This window comes from Mustelus asterias, chromosome 14, assembly GCF_964213995.1.
Source record: "Mustelus asterias chromosome 14, sMusAst1.hap1.1, whole genome shotgun sequence".
Classification (NCBI taxonomy): domain Eukaryota; kingdom Metazoa; phylum Chordata; class Chondrichthyes; order Carcharhiniformes; family Triakidae; genus Mustelus; species Mustelus asterias.
The window spans coordinates 86,416,194-86,438,215 of NC_135814.1; the positions used below are offsets into that span (position 1 = coordinate 86,416,194).

Here is a 22,022-nt window from a genome sequence, read left to right on the forward strand (position 1 = left end):
ACCACCTCCAGGAAGATTACGGCCAATGTCCCAGCATGCCTGCTTCAGGTTCCTGATCTGAAATGAGGCAAACATCAGGATCATGACCCACCTGACAAAATCCAGTCCACTGGATCAAATGACTAGCACTTTGGAGCACAAAAGAAGAGGGATTTTAACAGTCAGCTCCAGATTTAGAAGGCAAGTTGAAGATACATAGTTTGTGTGGGTGGATGCAATGCCAGCAGCAACCTAACGTTTGTCTAGTTAAAATGCATGCTACTCTGTCTAGTATTTACCAGGTGATATATGATCTATTTGGAACTGTAAATTACTGCCTAAACACTGTAATGTGTTAATCTGTGCTGCATGACAATAAAAGAGATTTATCACACCAGTTGGTGTCAGGTCTAAATCCCTTGCAATTCTAACAAAGTTTATAGAGCACAGTACTTTCAAGGAATACCAATTGGTACTTGGAATTGGAATTCAACAAATTAATAGCAGTCTTGTTATTCTGAATGTTTGCCAATAATTCTGGGGAAATAAATTCTGTTCGGCTGATTTCATACAGTGAACATGCTCAAATTAGAATAATTTAAAAATATGTTTTCTCATCATATTTTAATGGATCCCACTGAGGCCTGTTGTTCCAAAAGAACAGCTAAATTCAGAGTGGAGTGTGGGATTCAGGGGCAGAGTTAATGAGGCTTTCTTTCTGAGATTGCTGGTGAAGGATGTTTGTTGGGGAACGTTTAGAATTTGTAACGCAGTATCTTCAGGCTAGAATATGTGCAGGCTGTGGAAAGATATTCTGCCCTCTCGTAGGATTATCCATTATCTCAATGGGTACATAATAGTGCATTAGCTCTAGAAACCTTCAAACTCATACTTTCAAAATGTTCTGTGGGTTAAGTTAGCTAACCCCACAAAACAGAGGACTGTGATACGTGTTAATTTATGCCCATTCATTGTGTTGCAGTTAGCATTGTTTATTGGCTGGACACACCAACTGATTGATGGCCATGATTCTCCTGAATTGGGACGAGATGTCCAGCCAGCAGGAAATCTGGAGTGTTTTCCACTGGCGTTAGCAGTGTCTATTAGCTGGGATTCTCCCACCTGATAGATGCTAATTTACTAATAATGGGCAACCCGCTGGCCAGCCCCGCTGTTGTATCTTTAAATGGAAACCCAATCTCCCCCCTCAGCGGCAGGGCCCCTTCCCACAAAAACATAAATGGTGCCCCCCACACTGACCAGAGAAGCATCACCAACCCCTCAGCAAAGAGGGACATCCTCCCCACCCACCGCCCCCCCCCCTTTCCGCCGCCCCCCCCCCCCCACCCCCAAATAACGAGTAACCCTTGCCCCCACACCATACAGGCATGATGGTGACCTGACCTAACACCCGTACCCCCACTCAGGCCCCCTTCCCCCTAAGACCCCTATTCAACTCCCTTCAGGCCAAGCACCTTGGCAGTGCTAACAGTCTACTGCCTCCGGCACCTTGGCACTGACACCCTGGCCTGGCACCTTGGGCTTTCAGGGGTCTCAAAGAGGTAGGTCCAGAGACCATTTGCCCCTCTGCTGCTGCCAGGCTGCAGAGGAAGGGTTGGGTGGGTTCGGACTGGGCGCAAGGGGTTGACCTTGTCACTCTCTGCTGGGAGGGGGCTGTTGTGACAGGATTGCCCCTTCTAGCCTGAGCAAACCTGAAGTGCATCCCTGGCATAGTGATTTCAGGCAGCCCTGTGATCAATATGTGTATTCCTGCCTATCAACTGTGCAAATTCTGAAGTAGCCAGGTCACTTTAATCTCCATGCCCCCCAGTTACCTGGCAAGATTTTTAATAATTGAAGCATTTTTGCAAACTACTTCAATGAGGGAATGAAACCACAGGCTGTCAATCAGTATTAGACTGTGTACATTGCATTCAGGATCAATGGGGTACTTACATGCAGTCAACCATGGAGGGAAATCAAAATAAACACAAGTGGCTAGAGGATGATAGAAATCCCTTGATATGATAGCTGAACCTTTTAGGAGGTACTGCATGTTAAATGTTTTACAGAACAAAGGCTTCAAGTGCAATGGAAAGGGTTTCAGGGATTTCATTGCTGGGAAGCCACAACAACGTCAAATCAAAACTGTGTGCGTACATTGGTGCTGAGTGCACAGCTGGGCAGACTGGAAACCCCCACCCCCACCAATTGACATCTTCACTCTGTCAGAGGTCTTTAATGTGATCTGATCTCACCTGTAGCTTCTGACAGGGAGAAAGGAAAATCTCCGCTGCAGAATGGAGTGCTGCAATGATTTAGAGAGTCAGAGTTTTAACAACACCAGATTAAAGTCCAACAGGTTTATTTGGTAGCAAATGCCATTAGCTTTCGGAGCGCTGCTCCTTTGTCAGATGGAGTGGCTATTATCCACTCCATTTGACGAAGGAGCAGCGCTCCGAAAGCTAATGGCATTTGCTACCAAATAAACCTGTTGGACTTTAACCTGGTGTTGTTAAAACTCTTACTGTGTTTACCCCAGTCCAACGCCGGCATCTCCACATCATGATTTAGAGACTCATTGATTCATTAGATCTATGCACCTATGTAATAATAACCAAACATGAACATGTATTGTAAATATTTAAATTTAAAGGGAGAAATGTATCTCTAAAATGAAAGTGAGATGTTGCAATATGCCTTTAAAGGATAGCACCAAGACATCACTGGATGAGAAATATGTCATGTGAACCAGTATTAGTTTATTTTTGCCTTGAGCAGAGCAAACATACAGCTCTGATTTATACAAGCTTTATTCCTAAGTGTGACTGTCTCGTGTTTCATTTCTTTCATTCCCTCCCCCTGCAGTATAAATATCTCCCACTTTCTATGCCTTTTAGTTTTGACAAAGGATCATCTGGACTTGAAACGTCAGCTCTTTTCTCTCTTTACAGATTCTGCCAGACCGGCTGAGATTTTCCAGTGTTTTCTCTTTTGGTTTCAGATTCCACAGTAATTTGCTTTTATTTAACTGTCTCGTGTGCCTAGTCTTAATATATGAACCCACATGTCTACATAATCCCTCATGAGCAATTGGTGCCTTGTGGGATCAGGCAGGCAGATAGGTCTGTTGGATCCCAGGAAACAGCTGTTCCCAATCAGGTGCCGAGCTGCTGGAAACAGTTCTCACAAAGCTGCTGGAGATTCAGAAGCAGAGCTGGGGACTGCAGGAATGGGTGTCAGGCCACTTGGAGGAGTCCCACAGCCTTCAGGCACAGGAGATGGTGCCAGCATTGCATGGCACCAGGCCAACACTGTAAGTGTGGTGACCACAGTGGAAAGCCTGGGGTAGGAAATGGTAATCACGGGTAGCAGGGTCTAAGGCATGGCCGAGACACAGCAGGCAATTGCAGAGGGACTCCAGAGCTTGACCCAGACTCAGAGGGCTATCGCTGAGAGTTCACACACCATGATGCAGACAATGTTGGGCCTCCAGGGCTAGCAGTGCCAGGTGATGTAGAGGCTTCTGAAGCTCACTCCAGTTGCCTCTCCATCCTATAGAGTGTCCCGTGGTCACACAAGCACACCAATGGAGATGGAAGCACTGGAAGCCATCACATAGCCTCCCACCCAGGAGACTCTAGCAATCTCCAGCCCTTTTGAATAACCCTTCTTGACACCAGTGCATCTCACAGGCAGCAGGCTGAACATTGTGGCATGGCTGCATTCGTGAAACCTGAAAATCAGCCATGGCCCCCCATGTCCTGGCCCTCCAGAGGATGCCTGGCAAGGGCATCAAAGGCCATGGGGTGTGAAACATAGCTGACTGCTTTCACTTCCAAAGTGCACCATGGAGGGTCACCTAGACGTAGCACCAGGCCATGTAAGATTAAGAAGTTGGAGGGTCACCAAGAGGGCACAGGTGAAGGAAGACACTGTAGTTAGGGATAGGTAATGGGCACTGTAAATAATTATGATTGAAGAATATTGCACCACAAAGCTGTGACTCCTCAGTCCTTGACCCATCTCCCACAGGGAGTTTTGTACCCCATTTGTCCTGCCATTCATTAAATACTCCCTCATCTTGTTTCTTTCTCCAAAGTGCATCACCTCACATTTATCAGGGTTAAATACCCTCTGCCACTGCTCTGCCCATCTGACCAACCCATTTATATCTTCCTGTAACCTACCACCATCTTCTTCACTATTAACCATCCTACCGATCTTGGTGTCATCTGCAAACTTGCTTAACATTCCCCCAACATTTTCATCTATATCATTTATATATATAACAAACAATAAGGGTCCCACCATTGGACACCAGCCTCCAGTCATTCAAACAGCCTTCTACCACTACCCTTTGTCAATTTCTGATCCATCTTGCCAAGTTTCCCTGATCCCATGTGTTTTAACCTTCTCAATCAGTTTCCCATGTAGGACCTTGTCAAAAGCTTTGCTAAAATCCATTTAAACTACATCAACTGAACTTCCCTCATCCGCACATTTGATCAAATTCTAATAAATTAGTTAGGCATGATCTCCCTCTGACAAAGCCATGCTGACTATCCCTAACTAACCCATGCCTTCCCAAATGGATATTAATTCTTTCCTTCAGAGACTCACCAGTCTCTAATTTCCTGGCTCATCGCTACCACCCTTCTTGAAAAGTGAAACCACATTAGCCATCCTCCAGTCTTCTGGCACTTCCCCATGGCCAGAGAGGAATTAAAAATTTATGTCAGAGTCTAGGCAATTTCCTGCCTCGCCTCTCACAGCAATTCATTCGGGCCAGGGGATTTGTCCATTTCTATGCCCATTAGAGTCTCTAATACCTCCCCATTTCCTATGTCAAATTGTGCTAGTTCCTCACAGAGCCTTTTCTTGAATTCAGTACCTATGTTCTCCTTTTCCTGAGTGAAGCTCAAAGAGAAGTATTCCAATATCCTGCAGCTTCACACACCGATTGCGCCCTTGGTCTCTCATGGGCCCTACTCTTTCCCTGGCTAACCTCTTCCCCTTAATGTATTTATATAATATCTTAGGTTTCTCCCTAATCCTGTTCCCAAGTCCTTTTTCATGTTCCATTTTTGCTCTTCTAATTGCTTTCTTAAATTCCCTCTTGCACTTCCTATACTCCTAGGGCCACAGCTAATTGCTCTCTTTGGATATGCAAAAAGCCTTTCTCTTCTTTCTCATTCAGTCCTGAATTTTCCTGGACATCTAGGGTTCCCTGAACTTATTGCTTCTATATTTCCCCCTCAAAAGATACATGTTGGACCTGTACTCTCCTAGCTCCTTTTTGAATGGCCCAGTTGTCACAACTGATAAAACATTTGATCAAATGCTACACTGCGGTTCTCCAGCAGCTTTGTGACAACTGTTTCAAACGGCTCAACATCTGACTGGGGCCAGCTGTTTCCTGGGATCTAGCATACTTCTCTGCATGCCCGATCCCCATGACTTTCCCGCCTCCACCTGATATGCATCAGCAGTTGTGTGATGCTCACCAAAAAGTGACCCTGAAGCTAGTCTGCTAATTCCACCAAACCAGGCGCGTGTCTTTGCGCTGGGGGATGCTGCGGGTGTTGCTTGTGAAGCCTGGTTGGTGCTTTCCTCGAAGTTTTCCTCCGAGGTGCCGGCAGGGGTAGCGGGGAGAGCACCGATTCCTGAGGGCTTGGTCTCATCAGGTGTTGCTCTTGCAAAACAAGACACATGGTCCAGTGGAAGGGAGGGCAAGTTACTAGGTGGATGAATGTTCTGTGGATCCTCACTACTGTGGCGCAGACCTCTTAGGCACTCACAGCTCTCTCAGGTTCCTTCCCTGAGAGCTGCATTGCGTGCTTCTCATAGGGTGTCAAGAAACCTCGGCAGGCAGAGGTTGTGACGGGCTGCCCAGAGAAATTTGAGAATGATGCTGGAGAGTTGGGTGCTGGAGGCCCGTGGGGTGTCAGGGAGTGGATTGATGTGGACATTCCATCTGTGACAGAGGGAGCTGATGCCAGGATGAGACAGATGGACACTCACTCACCCTTGCAGCTAGAATGAGGTTGTTCATTTTCTTGCGGCATTGGGGACCAATCATCAGTGTCAGTCCATGGCCTGACTGCCATAGCGACTGCATCCAAGGCCACACTTGCCGCCCTGCTCCTGGGTTGCCTATCCTCTCGGGGGGTACAGGTTGGCCCGCCTCACCTTCATTGCATCCAGAAACCTTCTGATACCTGCCTCTGTGAAGCGTGGCGCTGCTTTCCGTGCTGCCATCCTTCTGGTGTAACTGGCTGTGAGCACAGAGGGAGCATTTAAATGCAGCTCCCCCTTGTTAACAGTGCCCAGCTGTGAGCCAGTTCAGGCGAGACACGTGCCTGGGAACTCCATACCGCTTTCATGTGGGGGTTCTTTCAGTGCACTAAGTGTGGGACAAATTATTTTTGCTCTGTTTTTCACGCCGTTATGACACTTCATTTTTTGGGGGGGGGGGGAAATTCGGCCCTCTATTTAAATGCGGACTGCATATTTTAAATTTGTGATACCATCCACCCTTGGATGATACTTTCCAAAAAGCAGGCTGGGAGGAATGACAAATTCAACTCTGTTGAAAATAATTTGATGTTTCAATAAACTATTTGCAATGTTTCGATCCTGTTTTCCTGCTGAGGGATCATAAATGTGGAGAAAGCTGCCTCAAAATTATGCACATAATTTTGGAATTGCTTGGGTGACTTTAGATTCAACTTGGTTTCGACTTTACATTTTTAGGGCTTGGAGATCAGGTCCACTATCACCATTTGGAATAACAAACTGAGGCGATGTTGTGTATGTTTCTTCTGAGATTTGTAATAGATAAACTCCCTATATTTTCCCTATAGCAATAACTGTCTTTCAGATTTTAGAGAAGGAGATGTTTGCCTAAAACAAAACATGTATTTTAATCATTTGGAACAACTTGCCTTCCTATAGAGACATTAACTTGTTCCACAAGGCTACAATCAAACCAAAGAATTGACACTTGTCAGCCAAATGCAGTATCTCCCATCCCAGTTATTGAACATATAAAGACGTGTTATGGCCAGAATTATATGTAGTCTCACAACACCAGGTTAAAGTCCAACAGGTTTATTTGGAAGCACAAGTTTTCGGAGCGTTGCTCCTTCTTCAGGTGAGTGAAGAGTTCACCCAAGAATGGAATTTAACCTGTGTCCCTATGCCACCATGCTGCCCCAGGTATACTAGGGCAGCCTACCAATTTGTCTTGATCAGGAATCCTGTGCCCAAATGAGGACTCTCCAATGGCAAGGACTATCTCTTTTATAAAAACTTAAGAATAATGCCCCTCATACCTTCACTTCCATCGCCAGCGCCTGACTGATCCTAGCGAGCCCCACTAACTTCTCTTCCTGGCCTCCAGTGATGCTTCTGGTCTGGGGCCTGCTGCAGTCCCAGCAGTGGCTACCACTTCCAGTGGCAATGTTGGGAATAAGGGACTGCTGAACAGGGGGACAGGGCATCTTGTCTCAAGAGTGCGAAAGCCATGACCTCAGGTAACTAACTGTCTGAACAACATAAAATAAGGTTGTGGTTTCCAGGGCTGGTGGAAGCAAGCTTGATCCCAGCTTTATAGCAGATGGGTGAAGCTCTGTGTTAAATCCCAATCTATGATTCATAGGGAGATCTTTGCAAGGAGATTTCTTGAGACTAATCACAACAGACATATTTTGAATAGAAAGCCAGAAAATTTCTTTCTCTCATCATTCCAGTGTGATTTTCTTTCCCTGTTTTATGCATCAACCATCTGAATAGGATCTGCAATTTAGTGATATTTATTGACAAAACTGAATAGTTTGTATTTTGGGAACTGGGTTGAGTCTTTCCAAACACATTCCATTTAGGATCAGTTAGAAAGAGGAGATCTCCTTCTGTCAACTTGAACTGGATTGACTTCATGTTGAAACCATTGTCACACCTCACAACAGACACTGAATGCAGATTCCTGACACTTCATCAAACATCGTTCTGTGTCGTTAAATTTACTCATCTTTTGCTTCTTAGTTGAGCCAATTTACTGACAGTTAAATCTGCATTTTCTGAAACTCAATTGCCATGATACTAAACTTGTTAAATCTTATTTCATCCATGGCAGAGATCATGACCATGTCATGTTCAAATTGACGGCTTTATGAGAATTTCAATGGTTTTCTTTATCCTTGATACGTTTTGGCATTGGAAAGACAAGCCAGAAATGCAAGTATTAGATACGGCAATGAGATGTCGAAACTTTTCAATATCAACTGAATTATGCGGTAGAACATTGCGTGAATTATGCTAAACAAACTGAAGTGTTATATTCCTGCACTGTGGCGCAAGTATTATATTGTGTCAAAGTCTAAATAAAAGGGGCTATTCTCACAATAATATATTCAGAAACCAGGCAGCTCGAATGCATAAGAAGGAAGTGCATGATGAACAATTTAATACTACAAAACCTGTAAATAGTATATATTATTTACACTTGTGTTCATATTTTAAATGCAGTTAAAAGAACTATAGAATTGAGAAAGGAGTTAACATAGGGCTGCAGCAGAGATGGAACATGGAGAACATGTTAGTAAAGGGCCAGATCACAGATATAAAAATGGAAAACAGGGTTAGTACAAGCTTGAGCGAGAGAGAAAGGTTTTAGCACAAAGCCAGAACATAAACCTGTGAGTACAGTGCCAGCATACAGGACAAAGGATTTAGATAGCAGCCAGGACACAAGGCCAGGCTGTGACGAGAAACAATTACAACTGAAAATATACAGATTTTATTATTTTCTTATTCATTCATGGGATTTGGGATTTTAGCAAAGCCAGCATTTATCCATTCCTAATTCCCGCCCCCCCCCCCCCCCCCCCCCCCCCACCACCCCACCCTCACCCAAGAAGGACCACTGCAACCTTTGTGGTGAAGATACTCCCACAGTGTAGAAAGGAGTGTTAGATAGGGAGTTCCAGGATTTTGATGCAGCAATGATGAAGGAATGGTGATATGTTTCCAAGTCAGCATGCAGTGTGACCTGGAGGGGAATTTGAAGATGAGAGTGTTCTTTGTCCTTCTAACAGTAGAGGTCGCAAGTTTGAGAGGTTTTATCAAAGAAACCTATGTGAGCTGCTGCGCATCTTATTGAAGATCTACATTGTAGATTCAGGGAAGTAATGAGGGACTGAATATTAATCTGGTGAATAGGGTGCAAATCAAATGGGCTGCTTTATCTTAGATAGTGTCAAGTTTCTTGGATGTGGTGGAACTGCACTCATCCAGGCTAGTGTAGATTATTCCATCATATTCCTGACTTGTGAATTGTAGATGGTGAAAATAAATTCAGGAATCAGGAGGTGACTTGCCACTTGCCACAAGGCCACTTGCTGCAGAATTCCCAGCCTCTGGCTTGCTCCTATAGTTGCTGTGTTTATGTTGCTGGTCCATCAAAGTTTCTGGTCAATAGTGATCCCCTAGGATATTGATGGTTGGAATTTGATGACGGTAAAGCCATTGAATATCAAGAGGAAGTGGTTAGACCGTCTCTTGGTGGAGATGGCCACTACCTGGTACTTGTGTGCTGCAAATGTTACTGGCTACTCATTAATGTAGTCCTGGTCTTGATGCATGTGGGCACCGACTGCTTCATTATCTGCGGAGTTGTAAGTTGAATTGAACAAAGTGCAATAATTAGCGAATAATTGCACATATAATTTCCTAATGGAAGGAGAGTCCATAGACCATAGAATCCCTACAGTCTAGAAGGAGGCCATTCAGCCCATTGAGTCTGCACCAACTCTCCCCAGAGGATCTTACCCAGGCCCCTGTAATCACAAATATTTACCCCACTAATCCCCTAACCTAAACATCTTGGGACACTAGTGGGACAATTTAGCATGGCTAATCCAGCTAATGTGCACATCTTTGGACTGTGGGAGGAAACTGGAACAGCTGGAGGAAACCCATGCAGACACGGGGAGAAAGTGCAAACTCCAAGCCACCCAAGGCCGGAATTGAACCCAAGTTAACTGTGAGGCAGTTGTGAGGTAACAGTGCTAACCACTGGGCCACCCATTAATGAAACAGCTAATGTCATGGTGCTGAGATGATTGGCCTCCTAGAGTCATAACCATTTTCCTTTGTGCAAGGTATAGCTTCAGCTAATAGAGAGTTTTCCCCCCGATTTCACTGACGTCAATTTTAAGGGTCTTCAGTGTTTTACTCAGTAAATTGCTGCCTTGATGTCAAGGACACTCATTCTCACCTCATCTCTAGAATGCAGCTCTTTTGTTCATGTTTAGTCCAAGGTTGTAATAAGATCTAGAGTTGACTGTTCCTGGCAGAACTCAAACTGAGCATCCTGGGGCAGGTTATTGGTGAGTAAGTGTAGTTCAGTAGCACTGCCAATGACATCTTCCATCACTTTGCTGATGACAGACTGATAGGGCAGTAATTGAAAGGAATGGATCTGTTCTGTTTTTTGTGGACAGGAATACTTGTATAATTTTCCACTTTGGCAGTGTTGCAGCTACACTGGAACAGCTTGGCTAATGGTGTGGAGTAAAAGTCTTCAGCATTACAGTTGGGCTGTTGCCAGGATCAATAACCTTTATTCAATGTACTCTGCTATCTCTTGAGACAGTAAGAAGTTTAAGAACACCAGGTTAAAGTCCAACAGGTTTATTTGGTAGCAAAAGCCACACAAGCTTTCGGAGCTGCAAGCCCCTTCTTCAGGTGAGTGGGAATTCTGTTCACAAACAGAGCATATAAAGACACAGACTCAATTTACATGAATAATGGTTGGAATGCGAATACTTACAACTAATCAAGACTTTAAGAAACAAAACAATGTGAGTGGAGAGAGCATCAAGACAGGCTAAAAAGATGTGTATTGTCTCCATACAAGACAGCCAGTGAAACTCTGTGGGGGTTACAGATAGTGTGACATGAACCCAATATCCCGGTTGAGGCCGTCCTCGTGTGTGCGGAACTTGGCTATCAGTTTCTGCTCAGCGACTCTGCGCCGTCGTGTGTCGCGAAGGCCGCCTTGGAGAACGCTTACCCGAATATCAGAGGCCGAATGCCCGTGACCACTGAAGTGCTCCCCAACAGGAAGAGAACAGTCTTGCCTGGTGATTGTCGAGCGGTGTTCATTCATCCGTTGTCGCAGCATCTGCATAGTTTCCCCAGTGTACCATGCCTCGGGACATCCTTTCTTGCAGCGTATCAGGTAGACAACGTTGGCCGAGTTGCAAGAGTATGTACCGTGTACCTGGTGGATGGTGTTCTCACGTGAGATGATGGCATCTGTGTCGATGATCCGGCACGTCTTGCAGAGGTTGCTGTGGATCATCGACACAGATGCCATCATCTCACGTGAGAACACCATCCACCAGGTACACGGTACATACTCTTGCAACTCGGCCAACGTTGTCTACCTGATACGCTGCAAGAAAGGATGTCCCGAGGCATGGTACATTGGGGAAACTATGCAGATGCTGCGACAACGGATGAATGAACACCGCTCGACAATCACCAGGCAAGACCGTTCTCTTCCTGTTGGGGAGCACTTCAGTGGTCACGGGCATTCGGCCTCTGATATTCGGGTAAGCGTTCTCCAAGGCGGCCTTCACGACACACGACGGCACAGAGTCGCTGAGCAGAAACTGATAGCCAAGTTCCGCACACACGAGGACGGCCTCAACCGGGATATTGGGTTCATGTCACACTATCTGTAACCCCCACAGAGTTTCACTGGCTGTCTTGTCTGGAGACAATACACATCTTTTTAACCTGTCTTGATGCTCTCTCCACTCACATTGTTTTGTTTCTTAAAGACTTGATTAGTTGTAAGTATTCGCATTCCAACCATTATTCATGTAAATTGAGTCTGTGTCTTTATAAGCTCTGTTTGTGAACAGAATTCCCACTCACCTGAAGAAGGGGCTTGCAGCTCCGAAAGCTTGTGTGGCTTTTGCTACCAAATAAACCTGTTGGACTTTAACCTGGTGTTCTTAAACTTCTTACTGTGTTTACCCCAGTCCAACGCCGGCATCTCCACATCATCTCTTGAGACCACATGGAGTAAATTGAATCGGTTGAAGACTGGTTTCCTTCATGGTGGGGACCTCTGGAGAAAACCAAAATCCATTTGCCATTTATGGCTGAAGATGGTTGCGAAAACAGAGTGTGGAAAATAAAAGAAAGTTCAGAAATACATATTAGTATGTAAGAAAGTTGCTACCCAAATTGAGGTTTAACACCGAATTGTCTCACGCTAATCTGCTCCTTTTAATTGTAAATGCAACATTCAATCTTCATCTGCAGCCCAAATACCTGTAACACACCAAGTCAAACATCGTTCAAAATAATTTTTTCAAAAGGAGGACTATTTTACAAAAAAATGTTTGTCTCTTCTGCATTAAAATGCCCTGCATCATCTACTAGCCTGTTACATTTGCTCCATTACAGCTATAACCATTGCTAGCTTATCTCCACCAATGGGTTTCTGGTCTCTACTTGCAAGTACAAAAGTAGCTGAGACAGAAACTTTAATAATTAAAAATGTGGATGAAAACTGTGTGATTGTTCCTTTAACGATCCATCTGCCGAGTAAGGGTCACATGACCTGGGGAATCAATCAGGGAGCAGGGTGTGGGCATCACCCTAGTGAGCTGGAGTTTCTGTTCCAGAAGCTTCTTGGAAAGTAACTGGCAGCCATGAGGCTGCAAGCCTCTATTATAGTTATATGTAAATAAATGCTACAGTTATTTACCTAACTGGTGAACAGGAATTATTACCAAGCTGTCACCATTGGGTCTAAATCCACAAAATCAATTATGATAGGAGTCATCTGAATTAAAGCATCTAAACCTGAGAGAACATGAAGATCTTAACTCCAAAATAATATATTTTCAAGCTATGATCTTGAGTAATGCGTAAGAATGATGGATATGCCTTCTTTGTACAATGTATAAGCTTAATAAATGTTGTAGCACTGAATCACGCAAATTATTAAGGACCCAATTATGAACACCATTCTGTGTTTGTAAGAGGCATTGGAATCAAGAGTTCCAAGTAGAAGGATGGAGAATTACAGGTAGCCAGGTTTCTAGGACCTAGTTCCAGTCTATTGACTCCCAGAAGAAAGTATGTAAGTTAAGTTAGGCTCAGCTGTTGGCATTCTAAGGTTGAATAGCAGGTTGATACTCAGGAATGGAGTTTTCTTATATACAGGGGAAAGAGCCTGGGGGAACCCTCTGCTTGTTACCCTAACCAGTGATCGCCAACCAAGGATCCTAGTTTGGAGTTCATGCTTTCACAAGAATGCATTTGCAACTACTGGGGAAGAAACATCTGGAGGTCCTACGGCGATTACATTGCTGAGGAGAGACTTGAGACATGACAATATGTCCACTGAGTTAAAATGGCTTTTACTGGAGAATTTTTAAGATTATGAAGGAGGTTGACATAACGAGGAAGGAATATCTATTTCTTGCGTTTGGAGTTGGTGATGAGGGCAGGATTATCAATTCAAAATTCTCCCAAGAAAATGAGGAGAGAGGATGGGAGTAGTTGCTTTAAATGGTCATTAAAGTGTGAAATGCTGTGCCATAGGGAATTGTTGAGGCAGGTATCAGTAAAGATTTGAAGCAGAAGATAACAGAACCATGAGGAGAGTGCAAAATACCTTTATCTTGCTCTTGAAAGAAACTGGCACACTTCTATGGTGAGACGGAGTCAGCATTTTCAGAAGAGGAGTAACTAAGATATGGAAAGAGTGGTGGATACGCTCATCTTTGGCTTGTGTTTCTAGGACTCCATTTCTCACCCATTGTTTTTATCTGTGTTTGTGAGCATATTAGTAATTGGTGACTTATTAATACTAGTGCACAGTCGTGTTAATCGACTAAGATATTAAAACTGCTTAAAACAAATCGCTGCTTATTCAGATAGACTGGTTTGGCTGTATAGGTAAGGGATCAGTCTACCAACAAAGTGGGGAAAAAAAGACAGGTGGCCTGATCTTTCTTGGCAAGTTATTATACCCCACAGAGTAATCAGCTCTTTAATTCCTGGACTGTAGGAATGATCACTGTGTTTGAGAGGCCAGGGGATGGTGTTTGTACTGCATACCTCGTTTGCGTCAATGCCGTTATTAACAGACCATGTAGTCTGGAAACATTCGAGCATTCGCTGCTTCAGTTGCTTAGGAATTCGATGAACACGGATGAAGTCCTTCAAGTCTTTTGTCCTGGTGTGGTACAAGGACCGTCGGGAGTACATTCTCTGTATTATAGCAGTTACATTTCCAAACACCACAGCATGCATGAGAGCTGTCAAAGGAAGAGACAAAGCAAAGTTGCATTTAAAAAAAAATTGTTTTTGTACAGTAGGTACACAGATATTGCATTGAGATTCCCCTAATTATTTTCTATGTTTCTACATCTTTACCAACTTCATGCAGACACAAGTCTGAAGCATATTGGTTAGGAACAACTTATTTATTTCTTTTGTGTATTTGTGAAGTCAAAACTCTACTCTCACTATCAGAGTGACAGTCTACCTTATTATTTGTGGGTGTGGGTGAGGAAATTGACATTGGCACCTTGCCAGCAAGCTGGTTTGGAATTACAGGCCACGGTGTCACTGGAAGCAGTCTCAGTTAAGCGCTTAAAAAGCAAGGGATGAGGACTGGTGGGATGCTATTCAGGAGGGTGGTCAATTGGAAAGGAAGGTGATCAGGGAATGGTTAATTAAGAAGGAATGGCAATGGTGGAGATTTAACTGGGCATGAAGTTGAATGGGATGAATGCTAAATGGGAAGGGGTGACCAGATGTAGGCAATGGTCTATGGGAGAGAAGTGGATCCAGAAGAAGCTCTCCCGCACCTCCAATCTCCACATTCGAGTAAGTAGTTCTAAACTTTTACTTTTTGGTACTGGCATGCAATGACCTATTTAGCAATTGTTGGTTAGGTCAAATGTAGGCCTGGCTTTCCTGAACATAGCTGGCCTGGCACCTATGTTTAGGGCAATCCAGTCTTGCACAGGGGGCCTCAAACGGTTGTTATGCCCCAAATTTATATACACAAAGCATCTAATGCCTGTTTAAAGTGTGGGACTATAACACCTTTATTTTGTCGATACCAGTTAAGTAGAGTACACTTCTGGCCCATAAGCAGTCTGCTTCTTGAATGCCACTGAAGGCCAAGGTGCTTATTTAGTGGAACAACAAAACATTTTAGTGGCATTGCACGTGGACTGCTCACTGTGAAACAGTGACAGTGTCGCTCTGCAGCCAGGATCAAGGCGCTTAATGGGCAGCTTCTTATATTCTCTAGATATATTCAGTACTTTATCTGTGCAGTTATCTTGAATATCTTCTAATGGCATCTTCTAATAACTTTCTAGACTTTGTCACTAACAGGGTTTTGCTGCTGTATAATAATGGTAAAATGTTACTGTCACAGTCTGATTCTTTGTTTTGTATTCCTTGAGATGTTATCTGGTGTAGTAAAAGCATTAACTTTGAACCATTGTTGTAACTTCATTTCCAAGGTTGGTTTTTCCTCTGAGTTTGATGTTTGCTTGTGTCCTCTATTACAACTTCTATGATCTTTGCTTTCTTCTGACATTAGCCTGACTTACAGCTGAGCTATGGTGATTATGTTTTTTTTTTTTTGCATTTCTCTTTCCCTTTTTGCAAGATCTAAAATAATGCTGTCTTTTTCCCCAGGACTATTGTTCTCTTTGTCAATGTGCATCATTAGGTTTATTGTAAAAATGGTCCAAATAATAAGGTTGATGTGATACATCCATGTCACATAATGGTCTTCAAATCACTCCATTGTTCCGTCTTACGCTTTAACATAAGTTTTATCATAGCGTCCCTTGATGATATCTATTTTCTTCTGAAATCCATAATGGTGCTAGGTTGCCAGATTGTAATTTTTCTCAACAATCAAAGGCCCTTTAAAATTGGTGATGTTAATGAAAAAGTTGTTATTTTTGAGAAAGTTTTACAAATTTTGCATTGCCAGAGCGGAGCTACCTTTGCTAAATGTTTACACAGGGTAGCAGGAATTCACAATCTCTATTTGATCTCCATTTTCTAAACCCAATTTTTGCTTCACTTGTCTATACACTTACTACCCTCACTTCATTCAGCAGCACACAGATGCCTATCATCCAGCCAGTGTTGTAACCTTTGTTTGTACATGAGCTTAGCTAAAACCAGCACAGAATGTTGTGTGTGAATTTGGGATCTTTCTTATTGCAGTAAGAGCTATTTTCATACAGAACTAGAAATGATCTAGATGTTCTTTGTACAATGATAATTTTCTAATTCTGGAACTGTTTGCACCCCTTCATGTTGTTTCCATAACAAGGTTTAAATGTAACTCTTTCCAATGAACCTTATTGCATATTGCTACAAGGCCCCTGTTGGATGAAATAGGCAAACATCAGCTGGTTCCAGATATGTCAAACACTAAGAACACCTGAAGACCTGTTTAACTAAGAAGGGTTTAGGAACTTGTAATGTTACCTCGGAAGCACCAATGTCACGCAGTTAGGAGTGTCAAATTCAAGTTAGTGTGTATGGCAATTGAGAAGACATATGCATAGGTATCAATGATTATTTTTCACACAGGGTTTCAGTTCTATTGCCTCCAGCTCAGAAAGGGACCATGAAAACAGCTCTATATAGGGCTAGTTCAAGTCTAGTTGGTTCTCGCAATGAAAAGATGCAGCTCATGGGGAACACCAGCTTAGACGAGGAGCAGCTAAGCATTTGGGAATTTTACAAGATTTTACAGGAAGAGGAAGAATAGGTGATTTTCTTCATTGGATCGACACATAAGGAGCCAAATAGGAAAGGTCCAAATTTGCCACCTGTGCTATTTTCATTTTTACTATCTCACAAGTTTCTTTTGCTATTTCTTGCATTATCTGGATTTATTTATCTTCAACTGTTCAAAATTGTCATTATAAAAGTAAGGAAAGAGTTCTTCATTGGGTCTTTACAGATTATTTTTTACTTGATATCGAAATGTAGAAAGATCAACAAGCTTTTAATGTTAGTAGATCAGGAGTTCCTTGTTAAGGACCGATGACCTGCTGGTGAGGGGCTGTTTAGTAAAATAGAGTTTAATGTGAAGCTCAAGAGTATTTGTCAGAAGGACCGCTTAGACTGGCAAATGGTTCCCCTCTAATCTATCTGTTGTGAGCCTGGTGCACAATTGAGCATGTTCTGTGGTAGAAGACCAACCTTGCAGGTAATGAAAACATTCACTCAGCTATTACTTTCTGGTTCTCCTTCCCAGAGTGAGCATTTAGTCAAGATACTTAATGGTTTCTGAAACATGAAGAATTTTACTTCAGTATGAATCATAACTTCAAGCGAGGAGGAGAGAAAATTGTGGGAGTGGTAAAATTGGCGTAATGTCCATTAAGTTGCTCTAATTGTATAAGCTTCTCTCTGGGATGGTTACCCACTTAGAATGGTACCCACCATGAACAGCTAATAAAACATGAGTAGAGCATCTATACCATAACTGAAAGTTATTAAAAAAATGAAAATTAAAAAATGAAATTAATTGTTGTCTAAGCCTGGAGCAGTATTTCTTCCATTGAATAAAAGAAATAGGCTCAGATTTTCCGACCATTCATACCCCACTTCCGCCGCCACAAGTGAAGACATAGAATTTAGTGCTCAGCCAAATCTCTCTTCACTGCAGTGGGACCAGAAAATCCCGCTGGCGGGAATGGCCAGAAAAGTCCGCCCATAGAATAAAAATAAACTCAAGTTTATATAAGTATCCAGACTCCATTGAAATGAAAAAGATCCTAGCTCTGGGGATTACTGTAATACTTCTCATTTAGTACATAAGAAAATACATTTAAAGTCAGTAGATAAAACATATTGTGCATTAAATTAATATAAACTTAGTATTTAACAGTATTTAATAATTCAAGTATAGACTAAAAGAGAGTTTCTGATTGTTTGGAGTATTTAATAATCTATGTAATTAACAAACTTGATTTGGGCTCTTATCACATGGCTGCAGTAACAGTAAAATCAAACAATAACTAAATACTTCAGCAGTTCACTGAAGAGAGTATAAACCCAACCAATACTATTTCATTGCTGTAAAAATAGTACATTTCTACACATGATACTGTAATTCTGGCACTTTTGCTCCAGTAAGTAAATAGATACTCCTGTGCTCCTCAGAAAAGTGATTCTTTCTTGCCCAGGAAAGCCCAGAGACTTAGGCTGATAGTCCCGCTGAGGTCAAAGCATTCAGGATTGTAGGTGCTGCAATTTTCAGCACATAAACATAGCAACATAAACTAGAAGGTGAAATAGAACATAGAACATAGAACAGTACAGCACAGAACAGGCCCTTCGGCCCACGATGTTGTGCCGAGCTTTATCTGAAACCAAGATCAAGCTATCCCACTCCCTATCATCCTGGTGTGCTCCATGTGCCTATCCAATAACCGCTTAAATGTTTCTAAAGTGTCTGACTCCACTATCACTGCAGGCAGTCCATTCCACACCCCAACCACTCTCTGCGTAAAGAACCTACCTCTGATATCCGTCCTGTATCTCCCACCACGAACCCTATAGTTATGCCCCCTTGTAATAGCTCCATCCACCCGAGGAAATAGTCTTTGAACGTTCACTCTATCTATCCCCTTCATCATTTTATACACCTCTATTAAGTCTCCCCTCAGCCTCCTCCGCTCCAGAGAGAACAGCCCTAGCTCCCTCAACCTTTCCTCATATGACCTACCCTCCAAACCAGGCAGCATCCTGGTAAATCTCCTCTGCACTCTTTCCAGCGCTTCCACATCCTTCTTATAGTGAGGTGACCAGAACTGCACACAATATTCCAAATGTGGTCTCACCAAGGTCCTGTACAGTTGCAGCATAACCCCACGGCTCTTAAACTCCAACCCCCTGTTAATAAAAGCTAACACACTATAGGCCTTCTTCACAGCTCTATCCACTTGACTGGCAACCTTTAGAGATCTGTGGATATGGACCCCAAGATCTCTCTGTTCCTCCACAGTCTTCAGAACCCTACCTTTGACCCTGTAATCCACATTTAAATTTGTCCTACCAAAATGAATCACCTCACATTTATCAGGGTTAAACTCCATTTGCCATTTTTCAGCCCAGCTTTGCATCCTATCTATGTCTCTTTGCAGCCTACAACAGCCCTCCACCTCATCCACTACTCCACCAATCTTGGTGTCATCAGCAAATTTACTGATCCACCCTTCAGCCCCCTCCTCTAAGTCATTAATAAAAATCACAAAGAGCAGAGGACCAAGCACTGATCCCTGCGGCACACCGCTAGCAACCTGCCTCCAATCCGAAAATTTTCCATCCACCACCACCCTCTGTCTTCGGTCAGACAGCCAGTTACCTATCCAATCGGCCAACTTTCCCTCTATCCCACACCTCCTCACTTTCATCATAAGCCGACCATGGGGGACCTTATCAAACGCCTTACTAAAATCCATGTATATGACATCAACTGCCCTACCTTCATCAACACACTTAGTTACCTCCTCAAAAAATTCTATCAAATTTGTGAGGCACGACTTGCCCTTCACGAATCCGTGCTGACTATCTCGGATTAATCCGCATCTTTCTAAATGGTCGTAAATCCCATCCCTAAGGACCCTTTCCATCAATTTACCAACCACCGAAGTAAGACTAACCGGTCTATAATTACCAGGGTCATTTCTATTCCCTTTCTTAAACAGAGGAACAACATTCGCCATTCTCCAGTCCTCTGGCACCATCCCCGTGGACAGCGAGGACCCAAAGATCAAAGCCAAAGGCTCTGCAATCTCATCCCTTGCCTCCCACAGAATCCTAGGATACATTTCATCAGGCCCAGGGGACTTATCGACCTTCAGTTTATTCAAAACTGCCAAGACATCCTTCCTCCGAACATCTATTTCCTCCAGCCTATTAGCCTGTAACACCTTCTCTTCCTCAAAAACATGGCCCCTCTCCTTGGTGAACACTGAAGAAAAGTATTCATTCATCACCTCGCCTATCTCTACTGACTCCATACACAAGTTCCCACTACTGTCCTTGACCGGCCCTAACCTCACCCTGGTCATTCTTTTATTCCTCACATAAGAGTAAAAAGCCTTGGGGTTTTCCTTGATCCGACCCGCCAAGGACTTCTCATGTCCCCTCCTAGCTCTCCTAAGCCCCTTTTTCAGCTCATTCCTTGCTAACTTGTAACCCTCAATCGAGCCATCTGAACCTTGTTTCCTCATCCCTACATAAGCTTCCCTCTTCCTTTTCACAAGACATTCCACCTCTTTTGTGAACCATGGTTCCCTCACTCGGCCATTTCCTCCCTGCCTGACAGGAACATACCTATCAAGGTCATCCAGTATTTGTTCCTTGAAAAAGTTCCACTTTTCATTAGTTCCTTTCTCTGACAGTTTCTGTTCCCAACTTATGCCCCCTAATTCTTGCCTAATCGCATCATAATTACCCCTCCCCCAATTGTAAACCTTGCCCTGCCATACGGCCCTATCCCTCTCCATTGCAATAACAAAAGACACCGAATTGTGGTCACTATCTCCAAATTGCTCTCCCACAACCAAATCTAACACTTGGCCCGGTTCATTTCCCAGTACCAAATCCAATGTGGCCTCACCTCTAGTCGGCCCATCCACATATTGTGTCAGGAAACCCTCCCGCACACACTGCACAAAAACTGCCCCATCCAAACTATTTGACCTACAAAGGTTCCAATCAATATTTGGAAAGTTAAAGTCCCCCATGACAACTACCCTGTGACCCCCACACATATCCATAATCTGCTTAGCAATTTCTTCCTCCACATCTCTATTACTATTTGGGGGCCTATAGTAAACTCCTAGCAACGTGACCGCTCCTTTCCTATTTCTAACTTCAGCCCATATTACCTCAGTGTGCAGATCCCCCACGAAGTGCCTTTCCGCAGCTGTTAAACTATCCTTGATTAACAATGCCACTCCTCCACCTCTTTTACCAGCTTCCCTACACTTAGTGAAACATCTATACCCCGGAACGTCCAACAACCATTCCTGTCCTTGTTCTACCCACGTCTCCGTAATGGCCACAACATCGTAGTCCCAAGTACCAATCCACGCCCCAAGTTCATCTACCTTGTTCCGGATGCTCCTTGCATTGAAGTAGACACACTTCAACCCACCTTCCTGTCTACCAGTACCCACCCTTGACCCTGATACCTTCCCCAATACCTCACCACCCTCACTGACTTCTGGACTACAACTCCCTTTCCCACTCCCCTGACAAATTAGTTTAAACCCCCCTGAAGAGCCGTAACAAATTTCTCTCCGGAAATTTATATAAATTTATATAATAATTTATATAAATTTTCATGAATAGTTTCTGTGTTGCGTGAAAACCATCATTATCAACAGATTACAAACTTGGATGACATGTGAAATATAATCACAGCCGCCCAGGCTTAATCTGTAAATTATGTCACCTTTGCAAAATATGGCTCTTCAAACACAAATTCCTTGAGGACTGTATAAAAGCTCTCCTGCACCCTGAAAATATGATTTTCAGATTATGCTGTGAAATAATAGCATATAAATAGACAATTCCTCTCTACATTACTCTACAATTTTTTTGTTCTTTTGCTCCTTACAAACATGTTTAAAATAAATAAATTAACACCTTTTCTAAGAATAGAATTATAAATCAACATGTTGAACATCCATAGACTGTTACCCCGCAGCATAATTTCAATGCTTTGCATTTATACCCTTAAACTGACAGATTCACAAAGCATGAAGGAATTACTTGGTCCTCAGTTTGACCTGGGCTGATTCTACTCTTCGCTCAACCCAAGACCATTATATTCAAAGCCAACACTTAAACATTGAGCTGAGTCAGGTTCTATAATTCCAGGTTGGCATCACTTGAAGAAGAGAAGTCTGCCTTTGAACAAGAAATATGAATCCAATCTG

The 22,022-nt window shown here is 43.2% G+C and overlaps 1 protein-coding gene across 1 annotated transcript in view; it reads right to left on the minus strand.

Moving 5' to 3' along the window:
• The window catches only part of kcnh3 (potassium voltage-gated channel, subfamily H (eag-related), member 3), a 717,440-nt gene that overhangs the window by 126,207 nt on the left and 569,211 nt on the right, over positions 1-22,022 (minus strand). The window contains exon 9 of the mRNA XM_078227725.1: positions 14,131-14,330. Coding sequence (XP_078083851.1) covers positions 14,131-14,330 — 200 coding nt within the window. The remainder of the gene's footprint in view (positions 1-14,130; positions 14,331-22,022) is intronic.